Source organism: Argopecten irradians, chromosome 6 (genome assembly GCF_041381155.1).
Source record: "Argopecten irradians isolate NY chromosome 6, Ai_NY, whole genome shotgun sequence".
Classification (NCBI taxonomy): domain Eukaryota; kingdom Metazoa; phylum Mollusca; class Bivalvia; order Pectinida; family Pectinidae; genus Argopecten; species Argopecten irradians.
This window is the reverse complement of record NC_091139.1, coordinates 24,700,695-24,725,540: the sequence shown is the minus strand read 5'-3', so window position 1 is coordinate 24,725,540 and position 24,846 is coordinate 24,700,695. Positions and strand designations below refer to the sequence as shown.

Genomic DNA, 24,846 nt, shown 5'->3' with positions numbered 1-24,846 from the left:
TTCTTTAAATGGAAAAACTGCTGTGCATAGACGGATTAATTTCAATCGTTAAGTTTCTAGTATTTCAAAATCAATATGCCAGGGTTTCGAAAGGAGAACCTGATATCTAAAATCAAATTATACCACAAATGGTGAATCAACAGCAATTCTAATTTTTAGAACTTATTCTATTTTCGATATTTTATGAAGAAAAAAAAATCAAAATATCTGATGAATAGAAGATTGATAAAATTAGTAATTAACAAACAATATCAAAGCAGTGCCTTTTTTGATAAATATAATATTAAAGATTACTCATCGATTTCTCCTACAAAACCTTTTCATAATATTCTCATAATAATATTTTGCTCCTTACAAACAAACATATTATGCCAAAAATATAGATGTAACCGCTGATATCGAATGTCATAAAATGCTGTCGATTTTCTCCCACGGTAGATGTGTAATAACTTATTTCGATCGTTATCGGGTAGATCATTATCTTATTTCAATATATACATGTATTAGATATAACTACATCACTTTCTCAATGTCTATGGATTGTCATTATCTGTAAAACTTCCTACACTATTGTCCATACGAAAGCAACAATTTGTTACAAAAACGCATTTTCGTAATTAAAAATGTATTATCAATTATTATCAATAGTGTATAGTTGAATCTCAGAAGACTAAGATAGGAAATGCGTGGAGTTTAATCCTATTGACATTTGAATTACTTATAAATAAGTTTTTGGAAATGAGAGAAATATTTGAAACTAAATCTTAAGCAAAATGTTATGTATATATTAGAAAACGAATCAACTCTCTAATATAACGTGAGGAGACAATCATATATGTTTCTGTAGTGTAGAGTTTACCTTATTTTAATTTATCCACAATAATGGGTTTGCAGTCCTGATCTCCTTTTTGCAGCCATCACAAAGGATGACGCATTGCGCTGTGATGAAGGTTTGAAAGGGGCGTTATCTTCTGCAGTACCTGACCATGGTTTATCATCTTAAAAGTTTTTCAGATAAGTCTCCGTGAAACTCCATGTAATTTCTATAGGGTATATTTTGAACTGATAAGTGCCGACTGTGTTACGATTATTGACACGTCAAAATACATATTGTCTTGCTCTTTGGGACCTTAATAATACATGTTAATACACATTGCACCACATTGCACCTAAATGTGTGCGATCGGGAGTCATCGATGAAGCAGTCACTTTCCGATTTTGTAGTTTATATGTATGTATACATTTTATGTTCACTTGAGCATTTCTCGACAATGAGATAAAACATCGCATAATAACTGAACGTTAATGATAAAGACCATAATTAAGCGTTCATTCTGTCGGGCAAAATACAAATGATATATATATAGATATATGATACAAATTGTTTATTTATTTGTTACCTCCCTTTAATTCAAAGAATATGAAGAAGATGAACCAAAAGACAAAGATCCTACATATGTATCGTTTGTATTGGTTTACTGAATGTTAAAGTTAAGTTAGTTAAGTTTATTTTCCAGTACAGGATTGAGGTCCTCTACACTGGACTCATAATCATACAATAAATACATACATGATATATAATGTACATGTAGCATTGCAGGTAATAATCTATAAAGTTTCGTTAGTTAAGTTTTTAAGAAATGTTCGATTTCCATGTTGGTAATTTCAAGGTGTTCATGTTTATATTGTTAACTCAGTTCATAATGATAACTCTGCTCTATAATTATAGAGTAGGTCTTGGTTTTCCCAGAATTTGTCTAAATTATTTTTAAAACAGTTTATATTAGGTGATGATATAACAGATTCTGGAAGAGAGTTCCAAATTCTGACAGTTCGCACAGTAAAATAGTTTTTCCTCAATGTTGATGTTGAATGTAGGGGTGTTTTTTATAAATTTCCTCTAGCACTATGTTTGGAAGCCACATCTGACCATAAGCTTATAAAGTTACAGCAGTCTTTATCATATAATCCAGAAATCATTTTGAACACCTCAATCATGTCCCCACGCATACGCCCGTATGATAGATTGGGCATTTTCAGTTTTTCAGCCTTTCCTCGTATGGCAATTTCTGTAGTCCGGGCAGGCATCTGGTGGCCTGTCGTTGAACATTTCCTATCGAGTCGATTTCCTTGTTTTTGTATGGATGTTTGTCTGTGTTTTAGGAGATTGTGTCATACTCGTGTTTTCTTACTAACTATGAAGTGTTGTCTCACAGAAGCACGTTTTGACATTGTTTTCTCAGACATTACCATTTGTGCAATAACGTATCTCTTCCTAAGAGCCTCAGCCTGATATATATGAAAATTGCATTTTACAATGGTACATCAGAGACATGTATCTCCATATTTTATGTTAATAAATTTAGGACATTTAAATTGTTGTTTTTCGTATTGATTATCTCGATACATCTATAATCTCCAGTGCTTGTAATCTCAACACGGCTCTTTTAACATAATACCCGTAATAAAATGCAAATCGAATTTAGATGTAATATATCGAGCGATTTAGATGATATTATAGACGCCCGAACTAATTAATACAGAAAGTGACAAAATGTATTATATATATACCATCTGATAAATGAAGATTATGTACATCTGTTTCGCGTTCAATAATATAATATAATGTGATAGGAAATTCATTGATATATCACCCAACTGACGCTGAGCAATCTTCGTATCTGGTGTATATTTAATTGAACCATTGGTTAGTATACCTACAAAGCATTGACTATGTGTACTTTTTGAACTTTGTGGTATACAATTTATGATTCGTATCATGGCACATAACGATACTGTATAATTCCTTCCAGGTACACTTGAGCCGACTGGCAAGCATTGATTATTCAAAGGAAATATACCGGTAATTAAAAGTGAAGCAAAATCGTGAGCAATATTTAAGATTAAATTTAAATATTAAGACTACATATTTATAGTGTTTACTTTCACATCCAGGAACCGAGTCGTAAAGCCCCACAGAGTGTACTCATTTGTGGTTATTTTAAGCGCATTAATGTTTTCTGATTAGGTATTTCTCTGACGTGAAATAAATTTTCGCCTACCACTTTGTATGCCATTTTTGTTATAATTTTGAAGGCACAAAAAATTCAGTCAACCCTGTCTATAAAGAGTACTTAATACCCAGAAATATTGTCTTTATCGCAAAGTAACGGTTTTTAAACACATGTAAAATTGTGTTGAAATCTTATATGACTAAAAAAGTGGTTTTGTAAAGCAGGTGGTAGTTACACAGATGTGATCGCCTAGGCAGATTTAATTTTTTTACACAAATTTCTTTTTATATGGAAATTTGCAATTTTGATTTGACCAATTTAAACTGTCATTTTTATGTTTTCTAGTAGTATTTTTATTCAACCCAGCTTTTGGCTTACTTTCGAGAGCACCGACGGCAAATCCCGAGACATCGCAATTGAGAAAAAAAGACGAGATAATTTTTGAGAACAGGGTTGGCTAACTAGCTTTAAAAATGGTATTTGTACAAGTATGATTGAAAAGCCGATGTACTCCTTACCTTATTTTTTTGTATTGTATCCTTTTTAAAGTTCTATTGAGTAGAAATAATTATCTACGGAAGCTATCATTTCTGTAATGAATTTGATTGGGCCTAGTCGTCTGGAATGATTACTGATTGTGTGTAGCCTCGGTACTGAGTGATCGAATGGATAGTGTCGTCTGCCCAGATATGTCATCAGGTATATCAACAAGTTCTCAAGGATATCAACTAACAGTTCTTTCTGATGCTAAAACACTGGGCGGTATTTACATAAATCTAACCCTGGATTCAGGTCCCTTTTAATAGTTTATTGGCATTTTTTTTAATCATATGTATTATATATAAATGACTAATACCGCGATATTTAACTTTTTCCAGAGTATTTTTTTTCAGTTGATATATTATTATTTCTTGTCCTACCTAATTATTGGTACGAATTTTATATGTTATTACAAATTTTATATTTTATCAATCAGAATAAAACGTACATATGCCTTTTCTTAAGATATCACGTAGATATATTGTTTTATGCCTTATGCACAATGTGTCTTTTATGTGTTTGAGTGGGTGGAATAAACAACCCAGTGACTCTAACGATGCGTTTCAGTGTGACAGCACTGTAAAGACATGACATGACGTGACTACTGAGACGCATATGTCTGTTATGTCATAGATATCTGGCAACCTATAAAATCCTGTCATTACGTTAAGATACATGTACATACCGAAGATCACTGTTCTGTTTTTGTTAGATAATTATCTTAACGTTTCATTCTTATGAGAAAAAGATAGCAAATGATTTGTTAAAGTTCATTTCATTTTATTTAATTATTAAAAAATATTTAATAAAATTGCTTGTATCACATAACTAAACCATTGATTCTTGCACACAATCTGGCGATGCTTCGTCTTCATGTTGCCATAGTAACACCCCGTTATCCACCATTGACCCTCGCCCTGTCATTGGCAAGGCGGGGATGGGTGGGCGGTCAAACTCGCTTGGAGCTTTGGTGATTCTGTCCGATGTGTTCATATTGTGACTGGCATAGTTTGAAACAGTAATATTTGAGATGTTATTATGATGAGTCTCGCCTCTATATGAGCGATCAGGATGGGGAGATTGCACTTTGTTTGGTGATACTGGCAGACGCCGGTAGGCTTCGTCATACACACTAGAGCTACGATGTGAATGAGATGTGTCACTATGATGCGAAGAACTGACATACGGATTCTGTTGAAGTCTAGATGTCTTGTCAAGAACATCCGGAAGTTCATCAACTGCAACTTCCGGCGGTTCCATGATCGGGGCCCACTCCTCCAGTCGGCTGAGCCAGGTCTGAACACTTTGGGTGGTGGATGATTTGTCTTTGGGCAAGGAGTGAAGGTTGACGAGGGAGACAGGCTGAGCCCACGTGTTGGCGTCCTCGGAGTCAAAAGAAAGCATGGTCGACCAATCCGTGTCGTAGTAATAGCTATAACTAATATACTCTGAACCTTCTGACGATTCAGAATCTTCTGGGTCATACTCCTCCACGGAATTGCTGAGTACATGTTTAGCCTTTGGAGACCCAAAAGCTTTGGACTCTTCGATCCCGTTACACTCGTTAGGAAACAATGGTATGTCTTTTGTGGATTTCCTCATTGAGAAATGTTTGACCATTAAATTGTCCCTGTGTTTCGATGCCCCTCTGTCAGAGAGCGCTCCTTGTATAGGAATTTGCTGCATCCCGTCAGCAGACTTTCTGTGTTTGGTCGATGCTCTTAGTGCAGCCGCATCAAGCATTCGATCGGGAGACTGGGCTTCCTTGTTATTTTGCCGATTACTTTTGGTGCTAATATTAAGGGTATTTGTATTTCTACTATTGCTAGATGCCACATCGCCGCTACTCCCGGTAAGTCCTAATTTCCTTGGAGAGTTATCAGATTGAGAAATAGAACCATCCGCAGATTTCTTTTTCTTTGATTTTGATTTCTTGGAGTAGTTTAAAGGAATTTCTAAGTTCGGCGTCGATAAACTATGAAATCCTTCATTATCATACCCTTGTAAATGTCCATGAATTGATTCCTGAATATTATTGCCGTTTTCAAGATGTCGTTGGTTGCCATGGTGACTGTTAGGATTTTTGTTCACGATGGCCTGTTTTGTTATATATAGTGCTAGATCCATGGTATCCACGGAAATAGGGTCATCCGAGTCCACCCAGTGTATACAGCCACAACTCGATGACTTAAGGATAACTCCGAATATAAAACTCACAATCATTAAAGCAACGACACACAATTTGAATAAGTAATCTCCTTCGAACGCGACCATCCATACTGCTGTCATGGCAACGTTTTCTATGACAACAACACTGTAGTAGAACACATTTTTACAACTGACCTTGGTTGATTCCCTCTCGACAAGGTCAAAGATGTTTAAATAAGAAAATAATGCATTTCTGACCTGTCTCCATAACCCACAACCCTCGGAATATCCGGAGTAAATGGCGGTTATCAAAATATACACCAGAAAATGGCCGCCCATCGGTACAAATATCCAATAGTGGAACACAGACATAAATAAGATAAAAGATCCACATCTTGAAATAAGCATTAAGAAAGTCCCGAACACAAGAAAACATATCCCAACGGGCTTCCGTGCTCGAGCTTTCCATTCCAGGAATTCTTCCGAATCAAATAAATATTTGCCTAAATTAAAGGTTGCTAACGCTATGGCACTTGAGACAAGGAACAAGAATAATGTGAACACAGATTCGCCGTCAAATGTATTTGATGTGAACATATAATAACCGGAAGTGACTACAAAAGGAAGACTTTGAAGAGCTGTATGGATCAGTCTCAAGCCAAGATACTCCTTCCAGTCGGACTCGTCATAAAGAATGAGTAATTTGAGGCAGCGCCAAATCAGACCGAGCTGACAAGTATGGAGAAGGACACACAAGCATCTCCCACATGTCTTGCCGGAGAAGTCCATGGTTCGTAGGACCATGACGGCCGAGACGATATTCACGATTATAAGTGAGCCAAGGACGTAGGACAGAGTGAGACCTGCAAGTATTGCTGATATGTCCCACAGACGCGAACAGGCGTGGAGCTGAAGTCCAGTCTCTATCAGGTAGACCAGCATACCGAACACGGCGAAAAATATCCCCATCCTGGCGAACTGGATAAGTCAATTGTCAACAAGGTTGGATTGCCAAATAGTTTCTAACTACATCGTGGACGAGAACGCTCAGTCGGATAAACCGTTATCACATTTGGAATAATCCCACATAGATGAAATTTCAGGATGATCTTATTTCGTCCAGCAGCATGGTAGACATATCCCATGTTTGTCCACTTATCTACACAAAGAATGCCTACGTCATTGTTGCAACGAACTAACGCATGTATCTGTTCAGTACCTATCGCCTATTGTTAAGAGATACAAATCCGCGAATTGGCAACCCATTCATAAGTCTGAATTTCGCTTTGAATTATGACACAATATAGGTAAATATGATCCTTTAATGCACATGTCCATATAATTCCACTATCACTGACGATTTAATTCTCCAGTATGAATTATTAAAGTACACTTATTCCGTATGGTATACAGGATTCTATTTCAGGTAATGCGTTATTGATATGGTCTGTTTTCGTCCACTATTTGTAGTAAGGTCTACAATAACAATCCTCCATTGTGTAATCAAGTCCAATTGCCGGAATGCTCTCCACCAATATATACAGCATTACTTGTGTTAATATATTATCGTCGTGTCTTTATCGCTGACCCAATCACGGTTTCCAAAAGGCTTGCTGGACTAGGCTATCACTTGTTTCGTTTAACCCTGGGACGTTTTCACCAACACCTCTTCCACGCCTCAGATTAGCATTGTTGAACAGGATTGGGCGTCTGCTCTTGAAACAATACTCCAATCAATGCTTTGTGTTCACGTCAGTAGACGGCGACTCATTGAGCTGGGTACCCGACCTCGGGTCATTGTTGATTGGATATCTGTGTTAATCATGAGACGGGTTCAGGACGAGATATCTATTTGATATGTCGTTGTAGCTACAATACCTCAACAGGGCTAGGTAGATCCTATCGCTGACACCCCAGTGTAATATTGCACAGTAGTTAGCACGCCTGACTGGACTTCTTCAACTTCGCCAACCTAGAACGATACGAATACAAATGTTGGAGTGGGTATGTGTAGGTATTCATGCTGGGCTATAACTGGTAAACAGATTTGTGATAATCCCTAGATCGATTTAAGAGAACAACGGTTCATATAAAGTAAACTTATAAGAACTTGTAAACTCCAGCGGGGTGGATTTAGCGACTGGCATTTATCTATAAAAAATATAATATATCTACGAGGCGGAACTAATGATATAGAATACCTGGGCGGGCTGCTCACACTTATACTAGACTGTAGGGGTAGCATATCCCCCATTAGATATACAGCTTTGTCACGCTTGAGTGATTTTACTCCTTCAGTAATAACGCTCTAGAAGGCTTTATTTGATACTTCAATAACAATAGCACCTGTCAGCAATAGAACAATGCTTTGTGAGGTACCATCCATCACTCGGATGTTTCCGTAAGTGAAAAGGGGTCGGATGACAATAGACTAATTTTAGATGATGCTAGAGATGACCATTATACCTCCCTCCGTGTTTGCGTGATGTCTCCCTCCTTATTTACGTTACAACTAAAGACAGGATGAGATCATAGCATCTATTTATATAGTTGTGAACTGTAAGTGATTTAGGAACCATAGCTGGTGTTAGTAAGTTTCTTAATTTATTTAAGTAACCTAAGAAAGTAAGCAGTGACTGAGAAAAAACATGATATATCCATGGATTTTTTTCTTCATTGCTATTTTTGCATTATTTAGTTTCTTGGTATCAAATTTCAAGTTTCAAATCATTTTCGTTTATTCTATTTCAAATAAACAGTGTTGTAGTTCCGTCAGTATGCTGTTATTGGAAGGCATTGTCACCCACAAAACTGCACATAACATCGCGTATAGAATCAGGAAAAATAAAAATAAGCTAAATCATTCCAAATTATAGGTCAGCATAACGGGAAAATGGAAAAACACGAAATAACATGCAACCTACGTCATTTCAAGATTTTTTATCATTGAAAATTGGACATTTAAAACTTATCACCATTTAGATGAAACGCAGAGTTATGCGTGTACTATTGAAACGGACTTTAAAACAAAATTTGGACGACTTTTTCATATATAATTAAATCTACCAGCTCTGTTTTCTTTTACACACGTACCGACTTGTTTTGTAATATTGATACAAACATTACTCGATTTCTATGCATGCATACATTCCATTATGTCATTCATAATACTCACCTCGTTCATATTTACTTTCTTTTCATAACAAATGTTTAAATGATCTGCACCTGTACATGGCGTTAATACGAGGAACATTTCCCTTTCAGGGGGATAACAAAACGTAACATTGACCGACTATAGGAAGTGTCTGTAAATCACCAACAAAGGTCTCCTCCTTTCGTCATTTAACTAGGCCCTACTGGGACTCATATTGCTTGTCACAGTTTTAAGGACTTTCAATGGCAGACCTATTCACACACCCAGCTCTTACTAGCTCTAGTTTACTGGACTAAAGTATAACCTTATTTAAAAAAAATGTCTAAGCGGAAATAAAAAAAATATTTTAACTTGTATAAAGATTTGTGTTGATAAAAGAATTAAATGTCTTGTGGTGGTTATTAAAGTGGCAAGGAGACCTTGCGGAGGGCAAGAGATCCCCTTACTGTGCACGCTCTCACACTACCAATCCCTAACGCCAGACCTGAAGACTAAATGACAACTAGCACTTCTATAAACATGAACGTGTATTGTGGTAGAATAAGGTACCGGCAGTACTAGTGTAGTTTGTATACTTAGGTGTTCACATGTTTGACAAAGTTTAGGGCACCGTTAAAATTGAAGATTTACGTACTTGTCAATTAAGATGATGTATACCCTCTGAACAGGTTTGTTAAGACATCTCGAGAGGTAGTATTATGTGTATATAGGTATGTTTGTGTTAAGATAACATCTGAATTAGGTTAGGGTATTCTCTACTGGACTATTTCGTTAGGTAAAAAACAAGAATACGACATTTCGGTAGAAGTACCTGTCTAATCATTTATCACACAATAGTCAGTGCACACTTAACTATAATCACCATGCATCGTTAAGAGACTTGGTAAATTGCATTATTGCAAGCAAGTTGGATGAATCTACATTTCATTCCCTGGTTTCTCTTCATAGACATTAAGAATTGAGCTCTTCAGCGATTCCACTTTGGTATCAAGTTTCGAGTTAATCGTGAGCAATGGAGATGAAAAGAAGAAAACATGATCACACAAAACCAATCAACGAAAATAGTGCAAATGATGGTTAATCTTCCAAATCATAATTACTCTTACAAACCCCGAATAATCATACTAATCATGAACAATCATAAAATTCATTGTCATTCATAACAAAAATGGAAAATCGTGATAATCCTGTTCATTCTCACAAAAGTTCATGGTCAATCGTACACTTATTGATTCAACCAGATGAAACAAAGGTTAAACCACAATCTGTGTCCAATCGTGTATACTGCAGTTTAATGTTATGATAACTGGCAAGCAGGACTTCATAGTCGTGGTCAATAATACAATAAACCTTTGTCCTGGCCACTATAAATCACAGTAAATATATAATACACCTCTGATGTTACTGTCACAAACTTTAGGCCGAAACACATACCATGACCAGCAGATAGTAATATTTAAAGACTCAGCGTGAACTCTTGGCTATAGTTCGGGATCGATATTTCACCTACCTTGGGAAATAACACACGTTTACCTAGATCTGTGGACGTATGAATTACTGCCAAACCCCTGTCAGTTCATAAAATGCAATCTCATTCCTTTATATACAGATGATATCCACTACCAAACACTGAATAAAGATTTAAACAGTCGCGAGGTTTTCAGTGATAGAGCAGTCTATATACCACTATCATAGGTCTCTGGCCAGGTAAACTAAGATGTTAGCGGGTACATGTTGGTTAGCAGGTTTTAACTTGGCGGAGATAAACTCCAGTTCCTTTAGACTTTAAAAACTATTGCTTAAATTTGTTCCCAACCAAAATCTATGTCAACAAGAAAAGATTGAAATCCAGGTAAGGTGCATCTACTTCCGCCACCGTTTGTAAAGTTAACTATATCTACAGCACTGTATTGCACCGAGAAAGTCAAATATACAGCGGTTTTAAAATACAAACTGTAACACGACATTGAACAGACTTATAAAAGGTAAGAATACAGACGAAATAAACAAAGCCGATTTGAACAGCTTACCTGTGTGTAAAACGTTCGAGCTGTCACCAGTATTGAGTCCGTCGTGCCAAAGGAAGATGTCCTCAGAAACACTGTGGGATGAATGTCTCTACAATGGCTGGCATGTCCACGCCGAGACCGAGCTTAATGTTATTTACATAATTACAATAACTTAAAATCCCTAGTTATACTTTCAATCTGGGTGCTCGACAGCGTGAGTCTCCTCTGTAAACCCACACTACCGTGTATGTATGTATACCTGGGGGTTTAAACTGCCTCGTGGGTATATATATAATCGTCAGTGTTACCGCGTACACACACGTGTAATATATACATAAAGAAAGAAAGATTGTTTAGGGTTTATTCCATATGTAAATCTCAAATAGTTTTCTTCTAAACTGTTTCGTTTGTGACAAGGTCACAATTTCACGGATTGCATATTTTAACGATAATGTTTACCTGATATATTGATTTTTCGGTCGTTGATTTTGTTCATCGATGCATGTCATTATTGTAACCATACGCGTCTGTATATTTATATTCCTTAAAGCCCAGCTGACCCACTTCCGCCTCATTGGACGAGCTGACAGCTTGAAATAACAAAAAGTTCCTTTAAAAAAGATTTTTCATGACTTTAGATATGTGTTAATGTCTCCCTTAAAGAATGCTTTGTCGACTTTCCCTTTATACCTTAGATCTTTCTCTGAAGAGAAATTAACTGCTCGAGGGAGAAGAGAAGAGTGATAATTCATGCGATAGCATTAAGAAACCCGCATAAACAAAACATTTAATGTTGGTAAATATTACCCCTGGCTTATCAAAACAGAATTTTATGGGAATTTAAACATAGGGACAGAATATGATTAAAAACAAAGGCTATAAAATTTCAGAGAGTAAGCTCAAATTTTCGTTTGTGCACAAAAATAGTACATGATAATTTCTTATGCAAAAACAAGAGTGATAATATTTCAGTGACATTTTGGTGTAATGAGACACCAGCATGTACAAAACGAGAGATTTATTTTCTAAATTTCACTGCATGAAACCACACACCCTATAATGCCTATCAAGTGTCGGTTGTTTTGTCGATTATAGACACGTCCATCATTAGCGTGAATATCACTTCAAACCCATTCCGAAGTGCATACGAAATTACTTACTGCCTTTCTTTGAAGAGGCAACTATTGCCTCCTTTGTAACATGAGTTTAGTGGTCATAGAAGGAAGAAATCACAGGATAACTAGTCTGTCTTTATATTATCATCTTTATATATTTTATCATCATCCACTGCCTTCGACTATTTTAATAAAACCACATCATGTCTTTCCAGTTTAGATAATTTAATTTCTAGGCATGCTCGATACCTAGGCCATGTTTGTCCTTTGTAGAGTTAAAAGTGTGTCCCCACCATCAATTATTTAAAGTATTTTGAAGCATTCCAAAGTCATAGATGATCTAAGAAATCATATTCTACTCAGCATCGCAGTGAGTAGTTTAGAATTTTGAAAAAATAATTGAATTTTTTTTCTTATATTTTCGAACTAAGTGTCATATATGATTCTTGGAATGATGTATATATTATAATTTGAATAAGTTTTGCTTTGTCAAGCTTAAAAATATTAAGTTCTCTAGTACTACATGTACAACCTTAAATGCTATATACAGATTTTAAATAATTGGCATGTAAACATAAAAATGTTTTAATTGTTTTTACCGAATTATTGACCTACGTAACCATTACCTATTTCACGTCCGTGTAATTCTCTCCAAAACTCTTTGATCTTATTATCCCTATTATCAAATATGGGACGTTACAAAAAGACAAAATTACTGCATTTATACACTAATATTATGTTGTTCTTTGAAAATCTTTGGAGTCACTGAAATGTTAAGAAAAAACAGGAGAATTGCACTTTATTAGTTTGAAACTTAAATCATATATTCAACTTTCTTTGTTTGGGATTTTTCATAATTAAATAAAAATCATATTTGCATGACCATATTCTTGAATAGTTAAGCAGTACTTTTAAATGAGTGTTCTTTTGCATGCAATGGAAGTAAAAAAAGTTAAATCTTATAAAACATGATATTACGTCAATAATCGAGTATTTTTCCCTTCGAAATCGAATTGGGCCATCAACCAGTTTTGTTTAGATATGTACAGACGAGGACAATTCCGTGTGTGTGACGGAAGTCTGATGTCAGGTACTCACAAAAGAAACAAACATAAGTTAATCTAACCACGTCACTCAACAAACAATGAGCTGAAATGTATTTGTACTACACAATTGATAAGTAAAAGTTAATATTTACCGCTACTTGAAGTTTGGTTTGTCTCGAGTTATTAGCTTTGTCGCATAGAATTAAACATTTTCTTAAAAGCTTGAGTACACATTCATTCGATATCTTTTCATAGCTAAAGCCAATACGAAGGTGAAAGTCGTCAATCTTTTCACAATGTGGGTAATTAACTAAACTAAAGTTAAGGAAATTCTTCAGATATGTATTTCTATCTTTGAATCTGGCTGTATTGAGGTAGAAGTAGGTCATCAGAGAGTGTTAATGACAGTTCCTATACACTTACAATACTCCGTACCATCGACTGACAGCATGTAGTCCGAAGTTCAATCTAAATTAGGGAATGAATGATGCATTTCAAGTGTAAATCAATTCATATAAAATTTTAACATCGTTTGTGTATATTCAGCGTGACTTTCAGTTTTCTGTATTTGATAATATATTTTATTCAAACGAATAATGAGCGGTTTTAACGTATCCTGTTTTGTGAAATGAACACCCTTCATTAAAAAAGGAAATGCGTCAGAGACAAAATGAATAATCCCGTATCAGTTGTCCTTCTGCAGAAATGTTCATAGATATATAGACTACATTTTTTACATCTTTTTGTGAAATGTAACTTTTTAAATCAAATGAATCCGATGTCTAGTAAAGATGGTATGTGTAAACGTTAATTGACCATACTTCAGTCAATTTTATATCTAATATCATCTAATTATAGCAATACTGATAAGCTGTAGCATCATGTTCCATTTCCACAATTACATCACTGTCTTAGTCTCCTTTGTTTAAAGATGCTCCACCGCTGACAAATGACATTTTTTCACTATCAAAAACAGCAGCAGACGATTTAATATTTTTCTTCAGTTACAAAAATTACTTACTTTACACCATTACCATCGTTGAAAAGTTTGAGCTTCTAATTTTACTTCAAGTTTAAAGTATCGAAAACAATTAATTGCATCCCGAAAAAAATCCGTTGCACTATATCCTATATGGAATGAAATACTGATTGCGCATGCACCAAAGGCAAAGTAAATTATTTTATATTATATTTTGTGTTAACTAGACATATATATACACGATTAAACACCAATTATTGTTCAAATTATGAATATCATTTATGCTCTGTCGGCGGTGGAGCATCTTTAAGTTATATATGTCGTAATTTTCATACACACGAATCAAGAATAGCTTTTAATAATTTATTTACCTGTCTATAAAAATTAACAATTTTTTTCAAAATAACAATACTAACGATGCAAAGGATTCAATTTTATAAGTACATAGATAAAATGATCTTAGTAGTAATGCCAAAAATCCTTATATTTACATCTACAGCGCAGTGAAATGAGTACATATAGTCCATGTTGTGCTCTACAATTCAATTAACATCTTTAAAGGTTTTGTGCAGCCAAAATTTTTTTTTGATAATACACAGCACGGAGAGGTTTCTCCACGTGCTAATAAAGCCATTTTCAGCATAAACTGAAATTATCATTTTTGACTGCACAAATCCTTTAGAGTGTCATTGGTAATTGTAAAGCGATTTCTGCATGTATCTTTCCATCTTAATATACATAGGGCTTAAAAAAACTTTTACTGTGCAAAAATTCTGTGCTAAAGTTATAAAACATCATACTTGTGAAAATGTTCACCAGGTTACGGCACAAACATTATTGATATCATTATGCATGATGGTATTCTTCAACTCGTTACTTATACTGATACATTGAATATTACTTTCAAACTTCATTGATAAATATTGCATTACAAGTGTAAAATGTTTTATCTAAAATATTGTTTAGTAAATTAACTGCATTTAGTAGCACCGGGTGTAACAATATCATGAAAGATAATTCCAAAAGTTATGTCTTCTCAACAAAAAGGCATCTACTCTAATTAGTCCGATATGTACTTAATACTATTAGCCTAGCCTCTCTTTTTGTTTTCTTTTTGTACGATATTTACTTCATACAATGCTGAAGCCTGTTTTTTTTTGTAGAATAACGACAATTCTCTTAACGTTTTCTGTGATTCCGTTTTACCGAAGAAGGGATTGCGTAACTAAATTATAGGGTTTGCTTATCTGGCATAATTATATGGCGATGGTGTGGGCTTCAGTGATATTTTTTGTTTGGGTTCAAAGATTTGTAGATACAATAACAATTGTTATCATGGTATTTTGGGTGTTATTCTCCCCATCCCCTAATTTTTATGAAAACGTATGCTGATATCTAGTTCTGAATTATCGGATGCGACACAAGGGACGTGTTGAATGCAAATAAATCACGATCGTCCAGAACATGAGCACACTTGCGCATGGGACAAGGAAAACATCATTAACATAACAATCTATGTATCCTGTGTTTGTTATATTCAAGGTCATTGTGTTTGCCATGTGCTTTTACTACACCAAGTTTTAATAAAAGTTTAGGAGAAGAGCGTAGTAATCGTTGTTTTTTTCCGAAGCGTCTGTCTGGAAAATTGTTAATGGTGGGTGGTTAAACTTTAAAGGTGAATATATGAATTATCAATTACGCGAAAATATCGTTCAACATTTAGATAATTTCAAAAAATTAATCGACATTTTTTTCTTGAACTAATTCCGTCAACATCAGTTGACTACATTGTTTCTATCTAATTTTACAATATTTAAGGTCATATAGGTTCACAACTTTTTATATACTACATTATTCCACGTATGCATGATTCTCATTTGCGAATATGGCCCGGCAAGAGTCTGACTAAAGGTAGCATGGCGTTGAATCAGAGCATGCTTTGTATAACGCACCGTTCGGTCCTATACCTCGTATACTATTTTAGACGTCTCCAAACATCCAGATTTGTTTTAGACTTATTTTGAGACTGAATTGCTTTATCATTGTATTGGTATTTTGTTATTTTTATACGGATACTGTCGATCTTTCGTTATTAGTATCATAATCTATAATTGCTATGAGTTCGTCTTTCAATCGTTACCATATTGTCGTAATACACTACTTTATTTTTCCACTATGACTAGAGTTAATTTCCCTTTGTTTGAAAGTTTTATTTCCTTAATCATAGGAATAAATAAAGAGGCTATTATGTAGTGTGTCTGCTGATGACATTACAATATTTCCAGTTTTTTCAAAGTATTTTTCAAGATTTTTCCTTTACCTGAGGAAATGCCGATGACACTTTCAAATTTCAGAAATATGACAGAAATCTCTTGATCACTGAAGGAGAAAAAAAGTAAGTAACTTTGTAGTTTAATTTCAATACCATTTTATTGCAGGTATCTTTTTAAAGATTGATATTCATTAGATTGACCTTATTGATTCGGGTGTGTACGAACCACTCATATTTCATTACAACTATATACATCAATACATTAGTTATCACTTAGTACCAATACCACCTATGATGATGTGTTTACTGTTTGTACAGACTCTATATAACATGTAGATTTAATTCAGTGATTTCTGGTATTATTGATAGGTATACATAAAATGTATATGGCGACCTTATGGATTCGCGTCTTTATGAGCTATTCATTCTGAAGCCCTGATAACGCCTTTCAACATATTTACATACTGATATGTGTCATTATGAATATCAACACCGTCTATTATGATAGAGGCCTATATATTTTTCTATTAGTAAACCGCGACAATAGTGACATACTCCCAATTGTACAGACAGTGTACGAGATATCGGACTACTGACGTTTGTCAGCACATCCCAAATATAAAACGTGAACATGTGCTCGCCTTATGAATATTCCAGATAACAATACACATTGTGTGAGTTCACCTCCTTTCATTTATTCTTTGTATAAAATACAAGTCTATTTCATAAGTTTGTGGACAACCGCGGGTTTGAATTGTAAATGTAATATACTGATGTAAATGCTGTAATATACATACGGCGTGACTGATCGATCACGATTTACAGAGGTACGGGTGGTAAGACACCAAAACTAAATGTTCGAGGGTCGTAAATAGGTTTTATTTACTTTTGACAAAGTAGGAATAATACGTTATTTTACATAACAACGACCTTTTGCTCTGGTATTTATTTACGGCTTGGCCCGAATCGATACTCTCCTTACAAACCATGTTTTCTATCACCTGGGTGGAATTAACGGTTGTACCATGATATGTCCTCGTTATAAAGATTTAACAATTATTCTAATACATGAGAAAATATAAAAGTTTAATTCCATCGAGCCCTCTAAATACCTGTATAAATCACCACAATAAAATTTACATGTTGACTTTATGTACATTATGTATGTCCACTTTAACAGCTCATAGGTGTTCAAGTATACTGAATTCATGTTAACACTATTTCCCCTAACTTCGCAACACTTTGAAGTCGTGCCACTTCTCAATTGCTGTCCTGAGAACTTTTATACACGACAACCTTGTAATGACCTAATAAATCAGTATTTAAGAATGTTTCGAGCAACCGTTGATCCTTTCTTTTGAGTTCACATGTTTTCTGTGGTATGAATTACAGAGTATAATCTGAATTTAAGGTTGAGTCTGGTTTGGTAAGATTTAATGAAAGCAAACATCCATAATGGGAATATTATCATACAAAATATTGATAATTATGAAGAAACCCGAAAACAAACAATAGTATAGACCCAGACGATCCGGGAGAGTAATCGCGCTCTGATAAATCTCAATCAAATCAAGCCATATCCTGGTCAAATCCTCAGTTCCACCGAAAGTACTGACACAATTTCAACACAGGGAAACATAAATAAGTAGTTTTCAGTTACTTTATGGGTCTCCCTTCAAAGTATGCTCGGATCTAACCCCATTCTGTGCAAACAAAAAGTCTACCAAAGGTCTATAAATGTATTCATATCTGAAGTCCGAGGTCAGATAGTTCTCTTGTCACTAACTTGATACTGGGACTCAAAAACTGACTTTTGATCATTTGCATGCCGAGAGAAGTTTAAATGAGAACGACATAATTCTATAAATAATTATTTCGTCAAAATTTATTTTAAATTGTTCTTTGATTATCATTTCATCATAGTCCTATACTTTCATGAATTCTTCGATAAAGAATATATTTATCTATGTCCTTTGAAGTATTCTACTAGTTATATACATTTTGACTGTAGGAAAAAGACAACAATAAAACATCGCAAAATCGATCGTTTCACAGTACTTTTTGATAAGGTGAGTGGACTGTTTTCCTTAATTCTCCATATCAAAATTTTGTCTTCAACATTTTTAACGAATTCCTGAAGAAATCACTTTGTTTTTAAAAGGTCAATATACATCATTCTAAATGTTCATTCCTGAGGTCATTTTTAGCAACGCAGATCTGATATGATATAAACAAAACACTCATCGTTATGGTATTTTGACAGAAAAATTTATTGAAATGGAAATTGATAAGTTATAATTCTCATATCCAAGGACAAGCTTCACATTTCTTTTCAAATTATCAACATACTGTCTGTCGCAGTTAAATGTGCATTATGTTAATGCTAGAAGGATATCACAATTTGTAGATAATTGAAAACATGTCTGGAAAATACATATCTGTATACATTATTTTCAGTTCATCATTTTTTCTTAGGATATTTCTTAATTACTTATTTGCTCAATACTTCATCTTACTAAAAAATTATACTTAAAGCTATTTTACTTCATTTATCTAAAAATTAACTAAGTCATACTACAATCAAATGCAGCAGTATTCTCCCATTCAAGTTGGTATAAAAGATCTCATAAAATCTCATAAAAATAGAGAAAAGGAATACTTCATAACAGTTTGTCAATTTGTATAGGAGTTCGACACAGTAAAACAATGCAAATAATGCAGAGACAAATACATGTAAACATATTGCTTTTAAAACATGGAATAGCTACTTTGTTTACATTGTTATCTTTCTGTAGCTTCATAAAATAGCAAAATAAAAACAGAGCTACTTAAATCACAGCTTTAGCTTTGGAGGTCAATAAAACAAGTCTTAACTACACTGTACATGTAAATAGTTGCACAATTGAAAAATAGATTTACATTATGTATTATAGTTCACTCTATTATAAGAATACGTCATTACAATACACAATAATTATAGCATACTATCTATTACGTAAATATACATATTTTTTGAAAATCCAAGGACACTATCACATCAGTCACTTTGATTTACTCAGTTGGATTTTATTTGAAATGTTTAAAAAAGAAGAATAATACAAAACAGATTTTTAATAATAATAGCTATGGAATATAACAATTAATCAAAATAATTAAAAACGAAAGACTAATTAATTCATAACATTATGTCATTTTTAAGTCCTTTCGGAAGCCACTGTACTTCACTTTTTTCACATGTGTAAACAAATTATATCAGTAATTAAGTTTAACTGGTGTAGCAAAATTCTAAGCCTAGACCTCAAAAAACTTCAATGATCTGCGTTAAAGGAGATCATCGATATCATCAGTACTAAATATGTCTGATTTTAGTCAGAGAAATGCAAATGGTTAGTGTTTATAAATACATTAAAGAATTTGCATCACCAATATCACAGGAATTTTAATAAATAAAGTCATATGAATAACAAACTAATGTATTTGGACTAGTAAACATAACAGTTTAATTCTTTAAATAATGAAATGATAAGTTTAAATCTAATTCATGAATTAAACAGTAAAAAAATCAATCATCTAATTGAAAAATCATAACTTAAACTCAACAGTGAATAACAAACACAAGTTAGAAATCCTGTTTCTCACAAAAGTAATGGAACTAAAAACGTGTCTGTGGCACGTTGTTACAAGCTATAAGCTTAGGACGGAAAGAAAGGCACATTTGAAACAGTATTGCCTAGATTTTAACATCAATAAATATTAAATAGTATATTTATAATCTAACTACATGAAACTAATCTTGTTTTACTTCATAATCCTATCTAAGTCGAAGTAAACATCCATGGTTTATATCATGAACGATTAATGATTGCATACATAATTATTATTATGTACTTTGAAATAACAACAAGACACTATCTTAAATCAGTAGCAATTTGTCTATGATTATGCTAAGCTGTCTATGTTTTATCAGATACTAATAGCACTTGTGGTCGTCTTAAATAGTGTTGTTCTTTTCTTAAATTTGACAATGTTATGAAACGCTTGAGTTATGTTATCACAGTTTTATCAAAAACTCTTAATTTGAAGAATTCATTGGCATGGCTATCAGAAGATTCAAGACTTCATTGTCTTGTTCATAATTCCGTAGAAAATTAGGAAGAAAAAAATCTCCTTAATCTTGCCGTTAATTCCATCAAAATTAAGTAGGAAAATAACAATTTGAAATTCTTTTGCTACCATGTTAGGTCGTCATGGAATTGTCATTTTATTAGAAACAATCATCGTTTCTGAGCTATGGGTTGACCTTTGATTTTCCCTTTTTTATCTGTAGGTGACCTTTTCCCCTCTTCCTCCACCTCTTCCTTCAGTGGTTCCATCTTGGCCACATCACCACTTGCTCGTCTTGTCACGGCGTCTGGCTTCCGTTTAACTGTAATACGTCAACAAATGCCAGGGTCATGATTTCCAGCAAATTGATTGATAATGTTATTCCACTGAATCGCACTATACATGTAACTAGGTGTTCATACCAATATTTTCATAGATTTAACTTATGTGTTTCTTAGAATTGTTGTTTTCTTTTGTATACAATTTTAAAGAAAAAATAATGATGATATAACTCATAATAAAACGCTGCAAAAATTTGAAATGTAAATGTGATTCGATTTTTAGCTATACCTTTAGGGTCCCCCTTTGATGGACTTTCACATTTCCTCTGTGGTCCGTCAGCGATCTTTACAGATTTTCTGGAAAAATAACAATTTAATGAACATCACTTCTGCTGGTACATCTACTCAAATTCTAATTCATGGTCTCTTTTACATAAATGAAAGTGTGGCTTCTTCTATGGTGTAAATCAAGATGCAAAGTATCCCCTATATAGTAATATTATGTTTCAAAAAGATGCTCAAAACATTTTTTTTAAACCTTTTGTTTGGAAATAAAAACAGCATATATCAAGGTAAGCTACGAATAAATCCTAAATTCAGAATGTGTTGAAATTTGATCATGTAATATGTATTAATTACATGCTGATGTTATACCCACTTTCTCTCTGGTTTGTCGGTCTGGGAGTGCTCGGACTTGGTCTCCTTTTTACCAGCACTACTGTTTGTGGTGTTGATGGTGTCTGATGGCCTACTTATTACTGAGCCTTTCTCTCCAGTTTCGCTGCCTTTTTGAGAAGCTGGTAAAAGAACGACATCTAATTAAGGCATCCATTTATCATACTCATATTGTATGAGTCAAAACATTCAAGAAGTGCAAAAGTCAAGTATCTGGAAACAAAATGAGACTGACGATAAAGGTAATCTCTATTAAAATAATCACAATGTCCATTTTAATGGCATGAATATTCCTTCGGGACCTGTAATAAAACATAGATTTAGAGACAAGGTGCCAACCCTACAAGTTTCTGATTAACATTTAAGGATGTAAAACCTAAACAGGACTGCTGCGTTTACTTCAAATTCTATCGAAATACACCATAACATTATTATAAACTCAAATGATACAAGGAGTACATTATTTGACATTAATGAGAATTCTTACCAGAGTCTGACATCAGCGAGCTGAATGTTGACTCGTCTGTGTTGTTGAGGATATCTTCCTTATGTAAAGCATTCATATAATTAGAGTAGGACCAGGAGATCTTGTCCTTAGACCCAGTCTCCTCTTCTTCCTCGCCTGCCTCACTGCCCTCTCCCTGGTGGTGGGCAAACGGGTCGTGATACGCCTCCAAATCATCCCCCGGGGCCAGACCTAGAGCTGCCCTCCTCTCCGCCTCCTACAATAAAATGCCAAGTGTACGAAATAAGAATACGTAGAAATTGTAGCATCAACAAAGCAAATATTTATTCATAAATCCAAGGTTTTTTAATAAGGAGATTCAACAAACAAAGAGTCTTAATCAATGAGCTATTTTTATACAATTGTGGAGAACATTTTTTCTATTTCTATAATTTTTTCTAAAATGTAATGTCTGGAACAATCAAGATTGGTCAATATATATTTTTTTTGAAATTTTATTTAATTTTAGTGTGGTTATCCACTAATATAAATTGTACAAGGAAAACACTATATTATGACCACTCTGCATTCGACACTTGACAGAAACTTACTGTAATACAATGATCCCATTTAACGTGAACGATACCCAATAAATTCTGGGTATATATTGTGTAATCTAAGCTGAGCGAAATCCTACAGGTGTTATATATGTGATTATAACTACCAGCAAAACAAACTGAAAAATTCCTATCAAACACCGACGTCTCTATGTTACAACAAAGAAATAAATCAAAGAAGAAACATTTAGCTCCTATTTGTTTGTATTTCTCACTGTGTATTTTATATGGCTCAATAATTACAGCTTACAGAGATTCGATTCTCATTTTTTCGTAGAGATTATAGAGCACAGTGAATCAGAGTTAAATGACTTACAGAATAGATTTAGATTTATATCTAAGATTTACACCCGTGATACTGATCTTAGTAGATCTTGGTAAATAACACAAATCTAGGTATCTTATAGATTAGATCTGATACAGCAAAGATAGCCTCGCATGTCCATGCATTGTCACGTCCCCTCATCATTGACAGGTATAAACTGTAGGTAGTGTACCGTATTTTAACCAAAAAGTGCCTTGATTTCCAAATGCCCACATCAATGCAAGCAGGTACATACATAGTGGGTATATACACCATGTTTGCCCCAATACGCGTCCTGAATTGACAATATATTATTCATCGTCGATAGATATACATTGTTTACATTGTAGGTACATGCTCCTTGGTATTCAAATGTTTCTGTCCATGTACCGTATTGTGTAAGACAAACATAAACATCTATACATGTACTCCTATATAAAAGATATGAAAGAAAAGATTCAAATGAGTCTTTTGGTTAAATATGTTAATACATTTGATAGATAAAATAAAGTTTCATTTAGCATTGTCGGGATTGTATTGAAATTAGTTAAGATTTGTTTACTACACTGTCTGTATGCTTTAAACAATTTTAGAGCCGTATTCACGAATTAGTTTTAATAGAGTACATATATTTTATATTGAATGTGAACTTTATCCATCACCTGAACCTCTCAATTTTTCATTAAAATCTTAATACTTCAGCAACAAAAGATACAAAGAATCACGACTATTGACAATACTATTAATCATACAAAAAGAAATGTGTTACATTTAATAATGACAGAATACAACAAGTGAGCTGATCGGAACTTAAGTGCAACCGACAAAACATAATGACTTGTCACCATATTGCTAATAGCTGCCAGGGTGTGAAGTGGCGCTGTTACCACCAAAGCTCTGTAATAAAAACTTAATGTCCTCTATAACTGTCCTATTTTCATTTCATTCAGGTAAATTATTTGAATACCTTACATTTAAATACAGCACAATGAAAAAAGGTCTGTTCTTTAGAATTTCATCGCCTTCTGCAGCCATTAAACTGAATTTTAGCAGGATTTTTTGCACTATTCTGTCTGGTGTATTTGTAATCCCCTCAATTATAACACAAGAATATCAAAATAATGTTCAAAATTATACAAGCTTGTATAAAAATTGATATTTATTCCTTTTTTTCAAAAGATGAACAGTATAAATGAAAAATAATTCTAGATATTGTTAAACTGATATTTGTTAGAAAAATACTATATCTTGTATATTTGCACATTTTTACATTTCCTGAAATATCAAATATCGTAAATAAAGAAATATTCAGCGTTCTGAATTTGATATTTTAAGCTTAAATGACATGAGAAAGCTAGAAAACTGTTCTTCCTAAATTTCATTCTCCATGACAAAAGAAATATTTTCCGAATTTGTAAGAAGTTGTAAAATGTTTAGACATAACAAACCAACACAAATTTAGTTAAGATTTCACAAATATCAGCACTAACACACATTATTTAGTTATGTTACAATATTCACCCATGACCAAAAACCCAGTTCGCCGAAAAAGTCATTAACCATTTGATCGCTGTTAATGTAAAAGGAATAATGAACTTATAATAGCTTTTTAAAAAGTGACATTTTCGATGTTCCTGAAAGACCAACCACCTCTACAAACTTTAGTTGTAAATCAAATCAGAATATAGATTATTTTATTGCCATATGGCCTTGAAGGAAATTAACATTTTGGATATGGAACACCCATTTGAAATCTCCTTGAATGACCATAGCTGTCAATGTGATATAAAATGTATGAAAACCTAATGAAATGTTGATCTTATTTGGGATAAACATTTAAACCAGATACTCTATAACATCAAATGTCCGTTGTGTAAAAATGGTCGTTGTGTAGAAATTGTTCGTAGAAAATGTCCGTTGTGTAGAAAGGTTTGTTGTGTAGAAATGTTCGTTGTGTAGAAATGTTTGTTGTGTAGTGATGTCCGTTGTGTAGAAATGTCCGTTGTTTCCGTGGTTGCTGTGAATTTCTATCGGCTATCAACAAGTACACGAAATTACACAAAAATTCTAAATTACGAAAGAAAGAACACATGAATGTTTCATGTTATGCAGTTCATATAAATACATATCATAGATTTAGTTA

At 33.8% G+C, this 24,846-nt stretch overlaps 2 protein-coding genes across 7 annotated transcripts in view; both read right to left on the bottom strand.

Annotated features, from left to right (window-relative positions):
- Window positions 1–4,309: 4,309 nt before the first annotated feature.
- LOC138325405 (uncharacterized) lies at window positions 4,310–11,176 on the bottom strand. Of its 2 annotated transcripts, none has more exons than XM_069271061.1 (2): window positions 10,887–11,176; window positions 4,310–7,674 (listed from the first exon to the last, which is right to left on the bottom strand). In XM_069271061.1, the coding sequence occupies exon 2, from the start codon at window positions 6,669–6,671 to the stop codon at window positions 4,383–4,385; it is 2,289 nt and encodes a 762-aa protein (XP_069127162.1). In that variant the 5' UTR covers window positions 6,672–7,674; window positions 10,887–11,176; the 3' UTR covers window positions 4,310–4,382. The 2 variants fall into 2 exon arrangements, with proteins under 2 accessions (XP_069127162.1, XP_069127163.1); XM_069271062.1 differs by lacking the exon at window positions 10,887–11,176 and adding an exon at window positions 10,367–10,659.
- Window positions 11,177–18,523: 7,347 nt separating this feature from the next.
- The window catches only part of LOC138325403 (regulator of G-protein signaling 22-like), a 48,602-nt gene continuing 42,279 nt past the window's right edge, over window positions 18,524–24,846 (bottom strand). For all 5 annotated transcript variants that reach the window (XM_069271056.1, XM_069271057.1, XM_069271060.1 and 2 more), the window contains 4 exons: window positions 21,825–22,059; window positions 21,321–21,459; window positions 20,952–21,019; window positions 18,524–20,703 (listed from right to left, as the gene is read on the bottom strand). In XM_069271056.1, the coding sequence (XP_069127157.1) occupies window positions 20,552–20,703; window positions 20,952–21,019; window positions 21,321–21,459; window positions 21,825–22,059 (594 nt within the window). In that variant the 3' untranslated portion in view covers window positions 18,524–20,551. The remainder of the gene's footprint in view (window positions 20,704–20,951; window positions 21,020–21,320; window positions 21,460–21,824; window positions 22,060–24,846) is intronic.